Source organism: Plectrocnemia conspersa, unplaced genomic scaffold, assembly GCF_051122295.1.
Source record: "Plectrocnemia conspersa isolate PC_06_02 unplaced genomic scaffold, ASM5112229v1 ptg000014l, whole genome shotgun sequence".
NCBI classification, from domain to species: Eukaryota; Metazoa; Arthropoda; class Insecta; order Trichoptera; family Polycentropodidae; genus Plectrocnemia; species Plectrocnemia conspersa.
Window position 1 is genome coordinate 19,996,565 of NW_028277178.1, and position 14,674 is coordinate 20,011,238.

Genomic DNA, 14,674 nt, shown 5'->3' on the forward strand with positions numbered 1-14,674 from the left:
TATTTAACTATGCTTTAATACGAGGAACATTATCTAATATGCATATCTGTGCGAGAATTTCACGATAGTTTCTCGAGTAAAACTCGAAAAACTTATTGAAGAATTTGCAAGTTACGCTGTATGCAAATTTAATTTCGTAGTACTGAAAATATCGGAATGGTTTAAATTATATGGCATTTTTTACTTATATGCTTGTGCATTGAGATTAATGCAAGGGATGCCATGTTAACAGGCACTCGAGTTTATGGGGTGCGAGATTAATAAGAGTGACGTGATAATATAATTAGCATTATTAGATAAATGTAATAATCATACGATAATATCACCCTTTTGCACTCTAGTGTCGACTTTCAGTTTCTTTCTGGACTTTATACAGTTCCCAAAAGGAAAGCGTTCATTTTTAGCAGCGTAGAAAGAACAGAAAGGGAAGAGTAGTCGAAAGAATTGCTACATTACAAAACTTAAGCGAGCGAAAATAATCGCCCTCATCTAGATAATTAAGCTCGAACAAATAGGATTCTAGCTGGGGATACCATGCCAATGTAATATTACCTAACCACTAACTTGGCGAATGTGGCATGGAGCTCTATATTATTAAACGTATTGTTATACTTGGTATATCTTTATTGCATTATGTATAAGCTTATGCGAAATTGAGTTTTCCACAAGGCGATATTTTTGAGAAATGCCCAAATCGGTCACACCTATCTGAGCACTAGACATGACAACGATTAACCGCATAACGGATGACCGAACAATCAAATGCCTGGAAAATTGATCTATTTTAATATATAGAGGCACTTTTTCACATGAATGCTTTTCGATTGATGCAGCTTTAATTTACACAAGTAGTAAAAGTCATTGTTTAGCAAATGAAAAATCACGGAATATATTTATAATACCATTTATTAAATTCCAATCCATTATAAACAATATTTATTGATTTGCTATAAATTTGAAGTAAAAGGGGAAAATGTTAGATTTTTTTTATTTTCGAACATAATCTATCAAATAAAAAATTGAATGCTTCTTAGCAAATACTATCGATATTCAAGCCTTAAGCTTTAGACATATGTTCACAATACAGTTGCCATCAATCACATATGTTTATTTGTATTGTCAAAATCAATCTTGAATGTTTGTATATATTTTTTTAATAGTAATACGCATTCTATTCAAATTTAATAACGACTAAAATAAATATTTCTTTTGTGCCATTCTTTTAGGCTTTTTTATCGGAATGTAATAAAATAAAATTTAATTAAGCATTTCCTTCAAATACACTAGAGAAAGAATATACTTTTTCAATGTTTAAAATTCGCGTAGCAACGCCCGAATCTTTGTATGGGTAATTTTGTAAGGCTATGGATTTCCACAAAAGACACTAAATGGAAATGCGTATGAATCTCACTTTTTCCGAGGATTCTGAGTAGAATAAGAGAAAAAACAGATTTAAACTCGGGCCCACAAAAGGTCGATATCGCCGAAACTCTTTAGCGTCCGAGCGTTATTTATATTTCCACGTTTATTTTTTCCCCGCGGAATTTCTTCGGTAAGGTTCCTTCTTCTGCACAACGTGAATGTGGTTTTTCAAAGTCGAACGATATAAGAGAAAGAAAAAACGGAGACAAAAGACAGATAGAAAAGAGCCGCCGGCATAGGGAAAGGGGCAAAAAGAAAATATCGAGCGAGATTCTTACCACCGCGAGAAATTGCACCATCAATCATGAGAACCTCGGAAATTTTGAACAATTTTCTTATCCGAACTAAAAGAGAGACTGATAAAAACGTTCGAAAGGATTTCAACCCCTCTTGTGTCAGTGCTACTTTCGAATGGGAAACAAAATGTATTTTTCATCGCCCTTATGTTTCAGAATCAATAATGTCTTTTTAAAATTTAATAAAAAAAATCATATTATTTTTTTGAATTTAATCTTATCCGTTGATAAGTTAACAATCAAAAACATTTATTATAAACTCTTAATAAATAAAGAAAGGTAATTTCACAGGAAAGATACTGTGATTTTATCAACAAAAAAAAAAATATTTTTTCTTTTTCGTTTCAAGAATAATTAGTACAATTAGGTATATAGGTCATGTTTATACTTACTTACCTAATTTTTACATTTTTTTGCTTGATTACACATTAAGCCTTTACTTAAGGATTTTTTTATTGCTTATGAAATCGTAAAATTACAAATTTTCCTTATAAATAAAAATATCAGTTATGGATAATATTATGATATTTTTGCAGCAATTTTTTCTTCGATGTCTGGAACTATAAAATAGTGTTATGCTTGCATCTTTACTAGAATTATATTAAAAATATTATTAAAATAATATAATTGTTAGAACAGCAATCAGAAATAAGCAGTATTTTATTATTTATGTATAAAAATAATAAATGTATTGAAAAGATTGTTTTATATAAAAAAAATAAAATTATATTGATTCCTCACATATAATACAATACAAAGTAATGAATGATATTTTAATTTGTAATACATAAAAAGTATCAGGCAATATTAAAATATAGCATCTTATCTTATATATAATTCTTCTAAGTTGCTCGTTTTAAAATGATACCTCTACATTCTTTACTACTCTGTTAATCGTATCACTCTGTATGAACGGTTTATAATAATACACATAAACAAAGGAAATATATTTAATTATAATAAAAATAAAAAATATGTTTGCTCAATTGATTTTGTATCTCTAAAGTATTAAATTCTTTTGTTTTTAATTGGAGCTTTTGATTGTCGACCAATGAAAAATCAGTATTTAAATACAAAACATGTAACCGATAGCAACGTGATAATAATTTTCAATAATTTTTCTTGCGCGTTGTTCACTAACTGAATATAAAAATTTAGATTGCAAAGTAACTCAGTGCGTTTTAACTATAAAAATACATAATACGTGTAAGGATTATAAGTATACACTGATTAAACTATATAAACCGTTATAAAACAATCTTTGTAACGAAGTCTTCAAATTCTGTGTTTCTTTGTCGGGCTCCGAGACCGAAAAGTAAGTGTTTTGATTTATAATACATAAAAATTATCATTTCTTCTGATTTAACGCACATATTCGTATTTTTTTTATCTATTGATATTTGTGGATACGATCGTGTGACAATGATTGTGACGTAGGCGGTTATTTAGCTGAAGAAGTTTGGTTCCATTTCTGCACAAGGTCATCTTATTTCTCGCTCATGGCTTCTAAAAAATAATTATGATTAGTCATTATAATCTAAACACTGACATAATAATTTGGCGAGTATGCAAATATTTTAATTTTTAAAATAATTTTATAATTGTTCTAAAACGTGGCATAGGCTCTTGACTTTTTATTTTTATGTTTTTTGTGCCATATAGTGATAATATTAAGGGTAGTAAGCGAGTTGTTGTATACACCAAGCCATGTATAAAAAAAGAAAGTAAGACATAAAAAAGTTCATCTTGATAGTTTCGTTCCGAGCGACAATTCGCAATTATCTTATAAATGTGTAGTTACTTGAATGTTATCTAATAAACGATACATTAAAATGATTATAAATATGTGATTTTCTACCTGGAATAATCATAGCCAAAATATCTTAGAGTGGTTTATTTTTAGTTTCAATGTGGCAAAATATGTATCTACGTTATGGTTTTTCATCAATTTTTGTTCTGTACAATTATTTTCTTACGGAACAGTCAAATTCAGGATATTCAGTTGCATCAAACTTATGTAGTATGTTCTTTATAAAAAGATAATACTTACTGACAGTGACTTAAACTTAAGATTCTTCATTTTTTGTTTATATATTACCAATTCTACATTGTCACAATATAGGTAATCAAATTGTTCTATCATCATTTCTGAAAAATATTAAAAAAAAATAATAGTTTTATCAAGAGTTACACATTATTACTACTAATATAATGCACAAATAAAGTTTAAACTAAAACTGAAGAACAAAATTAACGGAGTTACCGTAGAGGATTAAACACATAGATTGGCATCACTTCTTAAACTGACGGGTTACGTCATATTTTAATTGTTTGCCATACGTAAATGTTATTAGATCTTTCATTGCTTTTGAAAATTAACTGTATAGTGGGTAATATGTAACTTTTTGTTTACACTAATATGAAATTTTTCATTATTACTACCATTGTAATAAGTTTAATTATCTTTGATATGTATATCTTTATCTGCCAAATCACTGCTGTTTGTTTTCTGACATTTTATCCTAGAAAGTCAATAGTATTTTTGTTACAATAACCCTGATATATTATCCATATAACCAAACACTTACTTTTTATTTATATTGTATATAATTCCAATGCTACTTCATTTTGTATTATCTTCAATTAACACTTTCTAAGAAAAATGCTGTGATTATAACATATTTCACTGTTTATTTAATTGCACAACACTTTGCGCAGCATGCGTTTGACAGTTAGTAGGGTTGTCATATGAAAGCAAATTTCACAGTTGGGGAAATCCTTTTTTGGGGCGTTTGAGAACGAACTACGCAATTGATTTTTACGTTTTCAATTGTAAAACACTTATCAAAATATGTAGAAAAATCATCCAGTTCTCAGAAAAAATAATCAGATGAAATGAAAATATATTTTTAATTAAAAAAATATATTTAGTTTATGAGGAATTTTAAATATAATATAAATAATGTGGACTTGTATTAGCTTCTTCATATAAAAAAGCTATAATTCAATTTTAGCGAACGTTGTCAATTTAAAGTATATTAAACTTATTTATTTAAGAGAGTTTTAAAAATTTTACTTAAAAAACATATGAGTAGAAAAGTAAACATTTTTTAACAAAAAGAGGCACTCTAAAAATAATTAGTATTCCTCGAAGTGCTATCATTAAAAATTACTAACATAGGAAACCCATAGTGTTACGGGAATCCCATTTACTGGCAGAATAAAATTTCAAGATTTATTCAAAATATTATTTTTAATATAATTTTTTTTTTAAATTTTATTATGGATTTCAAATATTTTTAGTTAATTATAGTTAAGGGTTTTGTAATCCTAAGGCTTGTGATTTCGCAGCCAGAAAGATACAGGGGAAAATTGGTAATAATTTGTTAGTTTATATTACATATATTGCAACAAACTGATGAGCGAGATCGTTATTCTCCGAGTGGTGGCGGAGAAGCTGGCGAAAGGATGATGTTATTGAAAGATCCTTAGAGTTCTAAGGTGTGGCAACGACAGTATTGCGGAGGTTGCTCCCTCTCTGCTGCGGTGCTCGTATGTATGGTGGAGTCACTCTCAAGATGTGAGCGTTCATAATCGTATGTTGTCCTGTTGTCCGCGGGCGAGCAATATCTTCGCTTCTCTGCCGGTGGGGCCGCGTTTGCCGGCGGGGCGAATCTGCTAGTGTCTGCCCTCTCCTCATTGGAGACCAACCAAAAAATTTCAGAGCTGCAAATCTTGCTGATGAATCACAATCATGCAGCGATCGTCCAGCCAATCGTTGCAGTCGTTTCTTAGAACAACGAAATATGTATATATATTTAAAAAAAATACATTTGTTTGATGGAGATCTCCGAGGTCAAATTGTGTAACGAGAATATTGTGGCCTTACGGTGATATATTGTTTCCTGTGACTGTTTCGCAACAAAGAAATAAAGTCAAAGTCAATCCTTGCGTGTTATTTATCTGAAACCCTTTTTTTCTAGTCATAACTAGGGCTTATGTGTGGTCCCATCCTTGACACTATATTGTCTTGTTTCTCTCAATTGTTGATGAATGATCATTTTTGGTCGCGGTCATTAACGCGAATTTCAAGAATAAGACTTCAACAGATATTAAATATTTTTAGTTTATTATAGATTTCAAATACTTTTTGTATTTAATTTATTTTAGAAAATTAATAAAATATATAATGCCGCGCAGGGAAAATCTTTATTAAAAATATGTAAATAAAAATATTTCTTAAAAAAATAGATTAGAGTTTCAAAATTAATCACGTTTTTAAAGCACAAATTGTGCTTATTGTCCTCTTTTGTTCTTAAGCAACAGATTCGGTGGTCAATTTTTTTTGTTTATTGTTTATTTCTAATAAGTAAATGTAATTAAGCACCGGCTTTTATATTTACACATAAAACAATCATAAAATGCGCTACAACACAATCAATGACTTATAATCGCTTACATTGAATTTTTCATTTCTGAACGGAAGTGTAACATATGCTATTTATTATATATACAAAATGTTACGTTTTAATGTTATTTTTTATTTTGCGAAACTTTTGATATTTTTGCTTAATTAATATTTAGTAAAGTTGCAAATCTATTTTAAAACGAAATTCAATATTTAGTTTAATTAATAATTACCTCAGTTTCAAACCTAACTTTGAATTTCATAAAATGATTTTTTATACACACTTAGCTAAGTTGTAAACCTATTTTCAAATGAGTTGAAAATGCTAAGTAGTTTTTTAAAGATAGAATTATTTTGACAAAATAATAAATATTTGTCTATGTATACTATATTTGCGTTAACACAGTCAGTTCGAAAGCTATCATCTCTATTGTCATCTCTTTCTCAATTATGAAATTGAGAAAGAGATGACAAGTGATGACAAATGATTTACGCCCATACTATTAGATCTATTAGCACACGATATAGATATACGTTCGATATGCTTATCAACCCAAACTTGCCATCTCTTTCTCAATTATGAACTGACTGTGTTAACGCAAATAAGGTATTGTGCGCAAATTCACGCAGTAACGCGGTAACAGTCAAAAATGCACTATGATCAACCGTATATCTATCGGATGCGTGCGATCTCATACTATTTATAGTGTATAGCGAACAGCTACACAATGGTTTTAATTTATAATTTCAACTCATAAATTAAAAAAAAAAACAGAACGAAGCAAAAATAATATTTAAAATAAAAAAAATTGGGGGTCCGGTATTCGCATTGATACTTCACGACAGTAAGGGACAGACAGCTTATTAAAACTGATTGCATTTCATTGATTAAACAAAATAAAAGACCAAAGAATATTTTTTCGCTTCGTGTCAACTTTATTCTGAATTTATGTTGACATTAATCTTTAATATCTAACGAATTCAAAAAACGGAGAGCAGCCCAAATCCCAAAACATGGGAGAAGGTGGCGATGCAAAAAAATGGCAAAAATCACCCGAGCATGAAATAAACGCGGACGTCGTGCATACATGGCTATCATTATGCATGAAAAAGGAAAATATCGTAAAGTCGTTTCGGTTATTCCATTCATCTTAATTTTCCAGCCCACGCTTCGCTCCGGGCCGATCATTCTGCACGAACTGCCTTTCACTTTTTGGCTTGAGTCCTTTCATCCCCCACGGGTATCATCGGGAATTTTCCGTGTCCGTCGCTGACCTATTTTTTCCTATTCCGGGACATAGCGAACCGACCCCCTGTGTACGAATACACTTAAACATTTTATTGCTAGCAATTGTTGCGGCGATAACCCTTTGCACAAAAACGTGTGGCGGGTATCAAGCCGGGATGACTGTCACAGGGCATTGTCGCTTTTCATGATACTATTTCGACTTGCACAAGTAAATCCTAATTTAAGATCTAAACTAAATAGCTAAATAAAATTAAGTGCAAATTATAAATATTATCATATTGCATAGTGAATAAAAACATTAAGGGTAAAATTGTAAATTTGCCTAACATGGTACCCTAAAAACATTTTTTTGCAACACATCTATTAATTACGTTGAATCTTATAAATTATTATTATGATGTTTAGTTGTTGTTTATTTCTTATTTCATTTATGATTGTTTAGTTTTTCTATACACGAACTTCTTAACTTGATCAATTGAATTACTTATTTACGAATGAGTAATGACTCTTTGAGATAATTATGATGTATTGAATTAGTCATAAATATAATAATAATATTAGTTAATTGAAATAAAACATATTAATAGCGCCATTAACCAGACTCTGTGCCACACAAAAAGTACGCTAACATTTAATTCGTATTCTTTTTACTTAAATGCCGCACTTATCGAATCAATTTAATTACTTAATATCGTCGAAGGGAAAATTGCGTTTCACTGCGACAAAAGATAGAAAGCGTTTACGTCTAGAAGGTAAATAAATATCGCTTTATTTATTTTTTTCTCGGCAAACCCTCAAGAGATCTTAATCTGTAATACACTTAAGATCCTTGCGGAAATATACATTTTTTTCGCTGTTGTTTTTTGTCCTGTTACATTAAGTTAAGCGTTCTTTATGAAACGACTGCGTACGAGATTATTCTTCAGAATTCCGCTGAGAAATTAAAAACGACATGTTACATTAGTAGGATATACAAAAATGTATAAGCAATGAATCAGTTGAGTAGTTCAATAGTTATATTGTGTATAATATAACAAGCTTCATTATATTATGTGTACGATTTTCCGCACGATGACCAATGACGTTTTCTTTTTCATTTTGCAAAAACACTCACATTCATACACAAAAGAAAATCCATAAACGAATAAGGTTTTTCGTAATAAATCATCGTTAGCTGACATTGTTCGATAATATTTTGCCACCCTGACAGCGTATTTCTATTAACGACTATTCAATTGCTTTTCGTGCTTACATATCGTTTTTCTTTCTTTCTGAACAAACGTACACATTGTCTACATGGCGATTTATTAGGATATCGCACTCAACGGTCAATTCAGAATTAAGGATGCTCATTTGTATCGGCAATCTTATAGAATATTAGAGAAGGTCTCGAAAATGAATGATGGAATAACTCACTTTATTATTGTGATAATGTATTTAAAATAAAATATTTTTATCATGATATACCTTATAAAATATCAGTTTATATTTAAAGTTAAAAAAATCTTAGGAGTTAAAAATGCATTTTCGATTGATAAATCGACGACTGAAACTGCTATAGTCGATTGGCAACGAGTCAAGTAAAATTTCTTAGCCAAATTTGTAAACTTTTGAAACCTTGGTTGTAAAGATTTTGGTCAGATATTATTTAAAAATAAGTTTTTATTCGATTGTATTTTATTGTCACCTTGAATTTTCTATTCTTGTGCAATTAATTATTTTAAAGTGTTTTTTTTTATTGTTTCATATTTATTGGAAAGTGATTTTTTTTACGTAGTAATTATTTTTTTAAAAGTACGTTTCATGATCTTAGTTATTATATTTCGATGACTATTTTTTTAATGTAAAAATATATTTATCCAAATATATTAAAACACATAATTTTAATGTCAATAAGTTAAAAAAAAACTTAAAATCGAAAACTAGCAAGTAACTAATCAATAACAAGATTAAACATGCATTAAAAATACTGAGCATTTTTCGTAAAGATATTTTACAAATTCACTCCTATAATCTAATTACAGTTTTGAAACTGCTCAAAACATAGGCATCACATTCCTTCCCTTTCTTATATGAATGTTAATTATATTTAATGTCATCAATATAATATATATGTTCTCAGTTAAACTTTACGAACCTTATAAATTTATTTAAGTACACGTGTAGGGAATACCAGCTATGAGCTATTTTTTTTATCTATTGTAACCTTACAATGCGTTACATGAACCTACTGGGTAAATCAATCAGACATAATAAATACCTTCAGGTATGTAATAAAATAACCAGACTTTTCAGTCTAAGAATCGGTGATATCTATGTAATTACTTATAAATAATTATGTGAATTTTAATTTATAATCAATAGATGTCACTTTTTATTAATAAATTCGAGTCTGCTGCCGTGGCTCGAACCCCCAGCCTTTGGGTTACTAGTCAAGACAGTACGTTCTACACTATTCCGATCTTAATGCACTATGCACAAAAAATCAAAATAGAACTAATTATTATTTCATAAATTACTTATATTTTTGTGGTTATTGTGCAGCAGTGGGCATTTATCAATGGTTAATACTGATGTTTTATCTCTTTTAACGCAATATGAATACTGTTTAATTATTAAATTATGTAAAGTTTATTATTATTGTAATTTTTAACCAGTTCTTTTGCAGCATAATAAAATTTGTACGGACTTAAAACTTGAAACGCTCGATGCTTTATTATTTATACAGTTGATTGTTTTTTTAATAACACGTATTCATTGTGCAAACTGTATTTTTTGCTTCTTCATAACTACGATTTAAATAATTGATCGTTTACTATTTGTATTCTTATAGTTCAAAACAACAAATATCTGGAAATATTTCGGATTAAATTAGCAGTTTCGGTTAAACATATAAGAATAAACTAAACATAAAGCTTACATGTCGTCTATGTTACCCTCCCGTGACATTTAAGTGACACTTGCCGGTTATTTTCATGTTTCATTACATTTTTCTCTAGTAAAAAGCTTCAAAAGAAATGAGTTCCTACAACTTTTTTGTTTAAATTAAACCCTGTATACATATATTCATTTTACTTTGTATTTGATATGTCAAGTTTATGTTTGAGCTCCCGCCTTCTGATATATGTACTTATAGAATTGTAACAAAAATGGCTCTTTTGAACACGTTTTTAAGAATTATTTTTTAGCAAACCATGAATAGGTTTAATAGCAAGTAATCATGGTGTCCATTTCTTTATATCATTTACTCTTCACCTACACGACTTATTTACTCTGCACATATGTGTCAGCTACAATCTGAAATTTATTATACAATGTACTTAGAATTGCAGGTTTAAATAATACACGTACCTCAGAGAGAGAGAGCCCTGAGGGGCGCTTAGCGCCGCAAGACATGAAAATGACGTTTACTTACACACGACGTAGTGACACATTAATTTCCTTGTAGGAAATACCGCACGGTTCTAAGGCCGGTCTATATTATTATCTACCGTGAAGATTCTCTCGGAAAACACCGTCGTCTGTTTCAACAGAGGAAAAACAAGTTCACCGGGAATAATTGGTTTTTCTCCTGCAGGTACTGCGGCGTCTTCGCAAAGGCATATCAAAATGGAAGCCACAAGTTCGTGACGCCACAATGCAAGGATGAACAACCTGCTGGGGGCGATGTGGATCCTGCTCGTACTTATATCAGGTAATTATGTATTAATTTATCTTAACTCGAGATCCCTAAGCTGCACATTCCCGAGTAAATCAAGAGCTTCCGCGCTCGGCGAGATCGCACCCTTAATTGATTGCCATATCGGATTGCTATCGAATATCCGATTTTAACGTCTAAATGAGGCGATTAGCACTTCTGAATGTATGTATAGGGTAGAGTCATTAGTGACATGTACCGCAATATTTACCATTACCGTCATAGTCATAATTATATATAATATATCTCTGAATAAATATTAAATAGCAGATTTTATGCAAGTAACCATATTTAGTATATTCATTCTGGAGTACCGCATGGATTCTATTTGGGTCCTCTGCTCTTCCTTCTCTTAATCAATGCCATACAAAAACAAGTTAAGAATTCAGAACATTTTTAATATGCTGATGATTCAAAAGCGTTTTAGGCTAATCGTAGAAATGTGGATTACTAGATTTTAACATTACAACATTTTTCAAATCTCCTTATCTTACAAAATTCTTTTAGACAAAAGTGTTTTAAGCAAAAATATTAATGTAAAGAACTTGAAAGCGAAGGCATCAAAGATATTAACAATTTATTACCGATTCACATTAGGTACGATTTTCTGTGTATGGGAGATTAAGAGAATATTTCTCAGATTTCTTCATAAGAAGGTATTATTTTATCCTAGCGTTGGTATACAATTCATTGTATTCTTGATGTAGCGTATATTTAATAAAACATTTCAAGTTGCTGAGGGGCGGTGTATACAATCTGTCAATTCTCTTAGATTTTTATCTGCGGGCTGTAGAGTGGCCTAGATAGTCGCGATTGTGTCCCTTATTCTTTACCGTCGCGGCCAGTACATTAGCGCTTGCGAATTCTCCCCTTACACAAGCCATCCAGCTTTCCAACAAATTTGCTAGATGCAAGGATGTTTTTTGGCGATAGTTAATTTATGTGAGATTCCGCAAATTTCTTTTAGGTGTGTGTTACTATCATTTTTATTAATTCTGCTAAATATTCTGTATTTTGTAATAAGGATGTGTTTTTGAAATGTTTGAACTATTTTGTTTAAATTTATAAGTGAATTTTATAAATTTGTCAAATAATGATTTGTGATAAATATCTTAGTTCCTTTTAGTTTTTAATAGGAATTTATATCTGTAAACCAAAATGGCATATGCTAGCAGTTAACACGTTAACATCGTTTGTTTTTGTAACCTGGGTTTCTATACATAGTTGCCCAAAAGCAAAACTCTAGCTTATACTTTTTGAGGAAATACTAAAAATGTTTTATAAAATTGGGAACCAAATTTATTAAACAAAGGTGCATTTTTAATTTATTAGTTACTAAAAAATACTAGTATTAAAATTTTAAAATGTACTGTCTTGCTGTTTAACTTATTTTGCATCACATTAATTTATTTTTATAACCAAGTAAAGCTTTAGGTTGTATAAAGTTTATTGTTATTAAACGCCTAAATATTCTACATTTTCAATAAAATAATAAAAAAACAAACTAGTAACATAATAAGCAATTACGCAGATGTCTACTATATCTTGATCGATTTAATCTTATTTGATTTCTTTAAATATTTCTGGCAAATTTATATACATTTTTGTATGAGAAATATAAAATTCTATATCTAAATTGCGTCCCATACATCCGCAAAGTGTTTTCAAGTCTCAAAGCTTTTTATTTTTTTCTTGTGTAACACATTTTGATTATTAAAACTCGATTGATTTTATTTATTGAAACTAATTTAAATTCTTCTTTATATGAATATCAATGTGGTTCTTCTTTAAGAAAAATGTTTTGATTCGTTTTATTTCTGGTTAACATTAAACATGTCTTTACCAAAATTTTTTAATCATAAATTCGTAAATCTCGAGTGAATTTATAATATAATAGAGCATAATAATCTAAAAAAAATAGTATTTTTTTCCTTAACATATATTTGATTTGACTCACTTTGTGTAAGCCAATTAGATTTGTACATAATAAAATAGGTGCAATTAGGTATGTAAAATATTGCTGATCGATTTAATAGCACATATGTAAAAAACACAATAGCACCTTATACAAAAAACACCAGTAACGAAATATCATTAAGATAACTAAGATTATATTACACCCAAAATACTGACAAAAAACTATTTTGAATGTATTTCATATAATTTTAACCTTGACTTTACTACTTTTTGATTCGACACAAATATACAGTATATAACCAATTTAGCTTTTGTATCACTCATATGTGAATTTGTTAGTATTTTCGAAATCGTACACATCCCCTGTTATCGGAAAAATGGGGACTGATTTATCGCTGCTTTCATATATTCGCCTTTTTGAGTATTGACACTGTTACCATTTGGTTAACTTAAATAGCTTCAGTCATTGCTCGTCACTATTTCATTCAAATTTCATTTCTTCAAAACCCCAATTTTTTTGTGTGAAAAGATTTAGAACTTTAGTTTTACATTCATTGTCAATTTTAACATTAGGATAAAACTCTTTGACGTTTGAAATTTAGCTATATATTATATTATACATAAAATATTGCTTTGAGTACCGATGCTGAATTATCATATTATCTACCATTTGGCAAAATGTGATTCAAATAAAATGGAGATGATTCTGCTTTATAAATTTTTTTTTTTTTAGACAATGTGTCTAAAAATGGCGATTTATTGCTGAATAATATGACTAAAACAGTTGTTTTGTATCTTTGTACTCAATGCTATTTTCACTCATGATATGACACTAGGTCTCAAAGGTGTATACAAGCAACTTACGAGTTAATATATTATGAAGTTTGAGATGTCTATCCTAGCAGAAATAGCTAAAAATATATTGTTCCAAGAGAATTTCACACCTACTAGATCTAAATTTATTATATCTATGAATTAAATATGATGCTAGTAGGCGTAAAAAATGTATATATAATATATTAGAATTGGATTTTTAATAATATATTATTACAATGAAAACATTTTTCATTGCAAAGCTTGTATAGTACACTTTTAATGATATTTTTTATTTCTTGGGTCATAAAATTTATCTGGGAAATTTTTTACGTTTTACACTCATTCTGATAATCCACAATCAGATAATGGAGCGTCGTTACACCGAACAAAATAACACGAAAAACACGCACAAGATCAATATATCAACATTTGGATGTATAGATATATTTATAAAACATTTCAATAGAAACACATTAGTAACACTTGATTAAATTTCTTCAAAGGACACACGTTATTTGATGGCGATCGACCCACAAGAAAATGAAATATATGTGATGTAATATCATGATAAAATTTAGCATTAAAATTTTGAATGCGAGTTTTGCAATATATTAAATTTAAGGATCGTGCATTCAGTGTTGTTGATGTTTTAGTTCATATGTGAAGTCCTAAGCAAATGTTTGCCTCAACGCTATTCAAAATACGTTCATTTTACATTATATTATAAATATTGTAAATAGAAATCAAAAAAAATATGGATTTTAAAGTAAATCAAATATAAATGTTCTTGCTTTCTAATTTAATGGTCATTATACAAAACTAGATATATACATATAGAGTATATTTGCCTTTTCTTGAGAAATTCTCGA

At 29.4% G+C, this 14,674-nt stretch overlaps 1 protein-coding gene and 1 long non-coding RNA gene across 4 annotated transcripts in view; one reads left to right on the forward strand and one right to left on the reverse strand.

Annotated features, from left to right (window-relative positions):
• Nucleotides 1-14,674, forward strand: part of LOC148226470 (acetylcholine receptor subunit alpha-like) — a 191,253-nt gene that overhangs the window by 23,944 nt on the left and 152,635 nt on the right. The window contains exon 2 of the mRNA XM_088204549.1: nucleotides 10,953-11,069. Coding sequence (XP_088060675.1) covers nucleotides 11,021-11,069 — 49 coding nt within the window. The 5' untranslated portion in view covers nucleotides 10,953-11,020. The remainder of the gene's footprint in view (nucleotides 1-10,952; nucleotides 11,070-14,674) is intronic.
• On the reverse strand, nucleotides 2,655-4,448 carry LOC148226471 (uncharacterized). Of its 3 annotated transcripts, none has more exons than XR_015812255.1 (4): nucleotides 4,307-4,448; nucleotides 4,161-4,240; nucleotides 3,769-3,866; nucleotides 2,655-3,224 (listed from the first exon to the last, which is right to left on the reverse strand). It is a non-coding gene; the product is annotated as an uncharacterized LOC148226471 (long non-coding RNA). The 3 variants fall into 3 exon arrangements; XR_015812256.1 differs by having other exon boundaries at nucleotides 4,132-4,240; XR_015812254.1 differs by having other exon boundaries at nucleotides 3,982-4,240.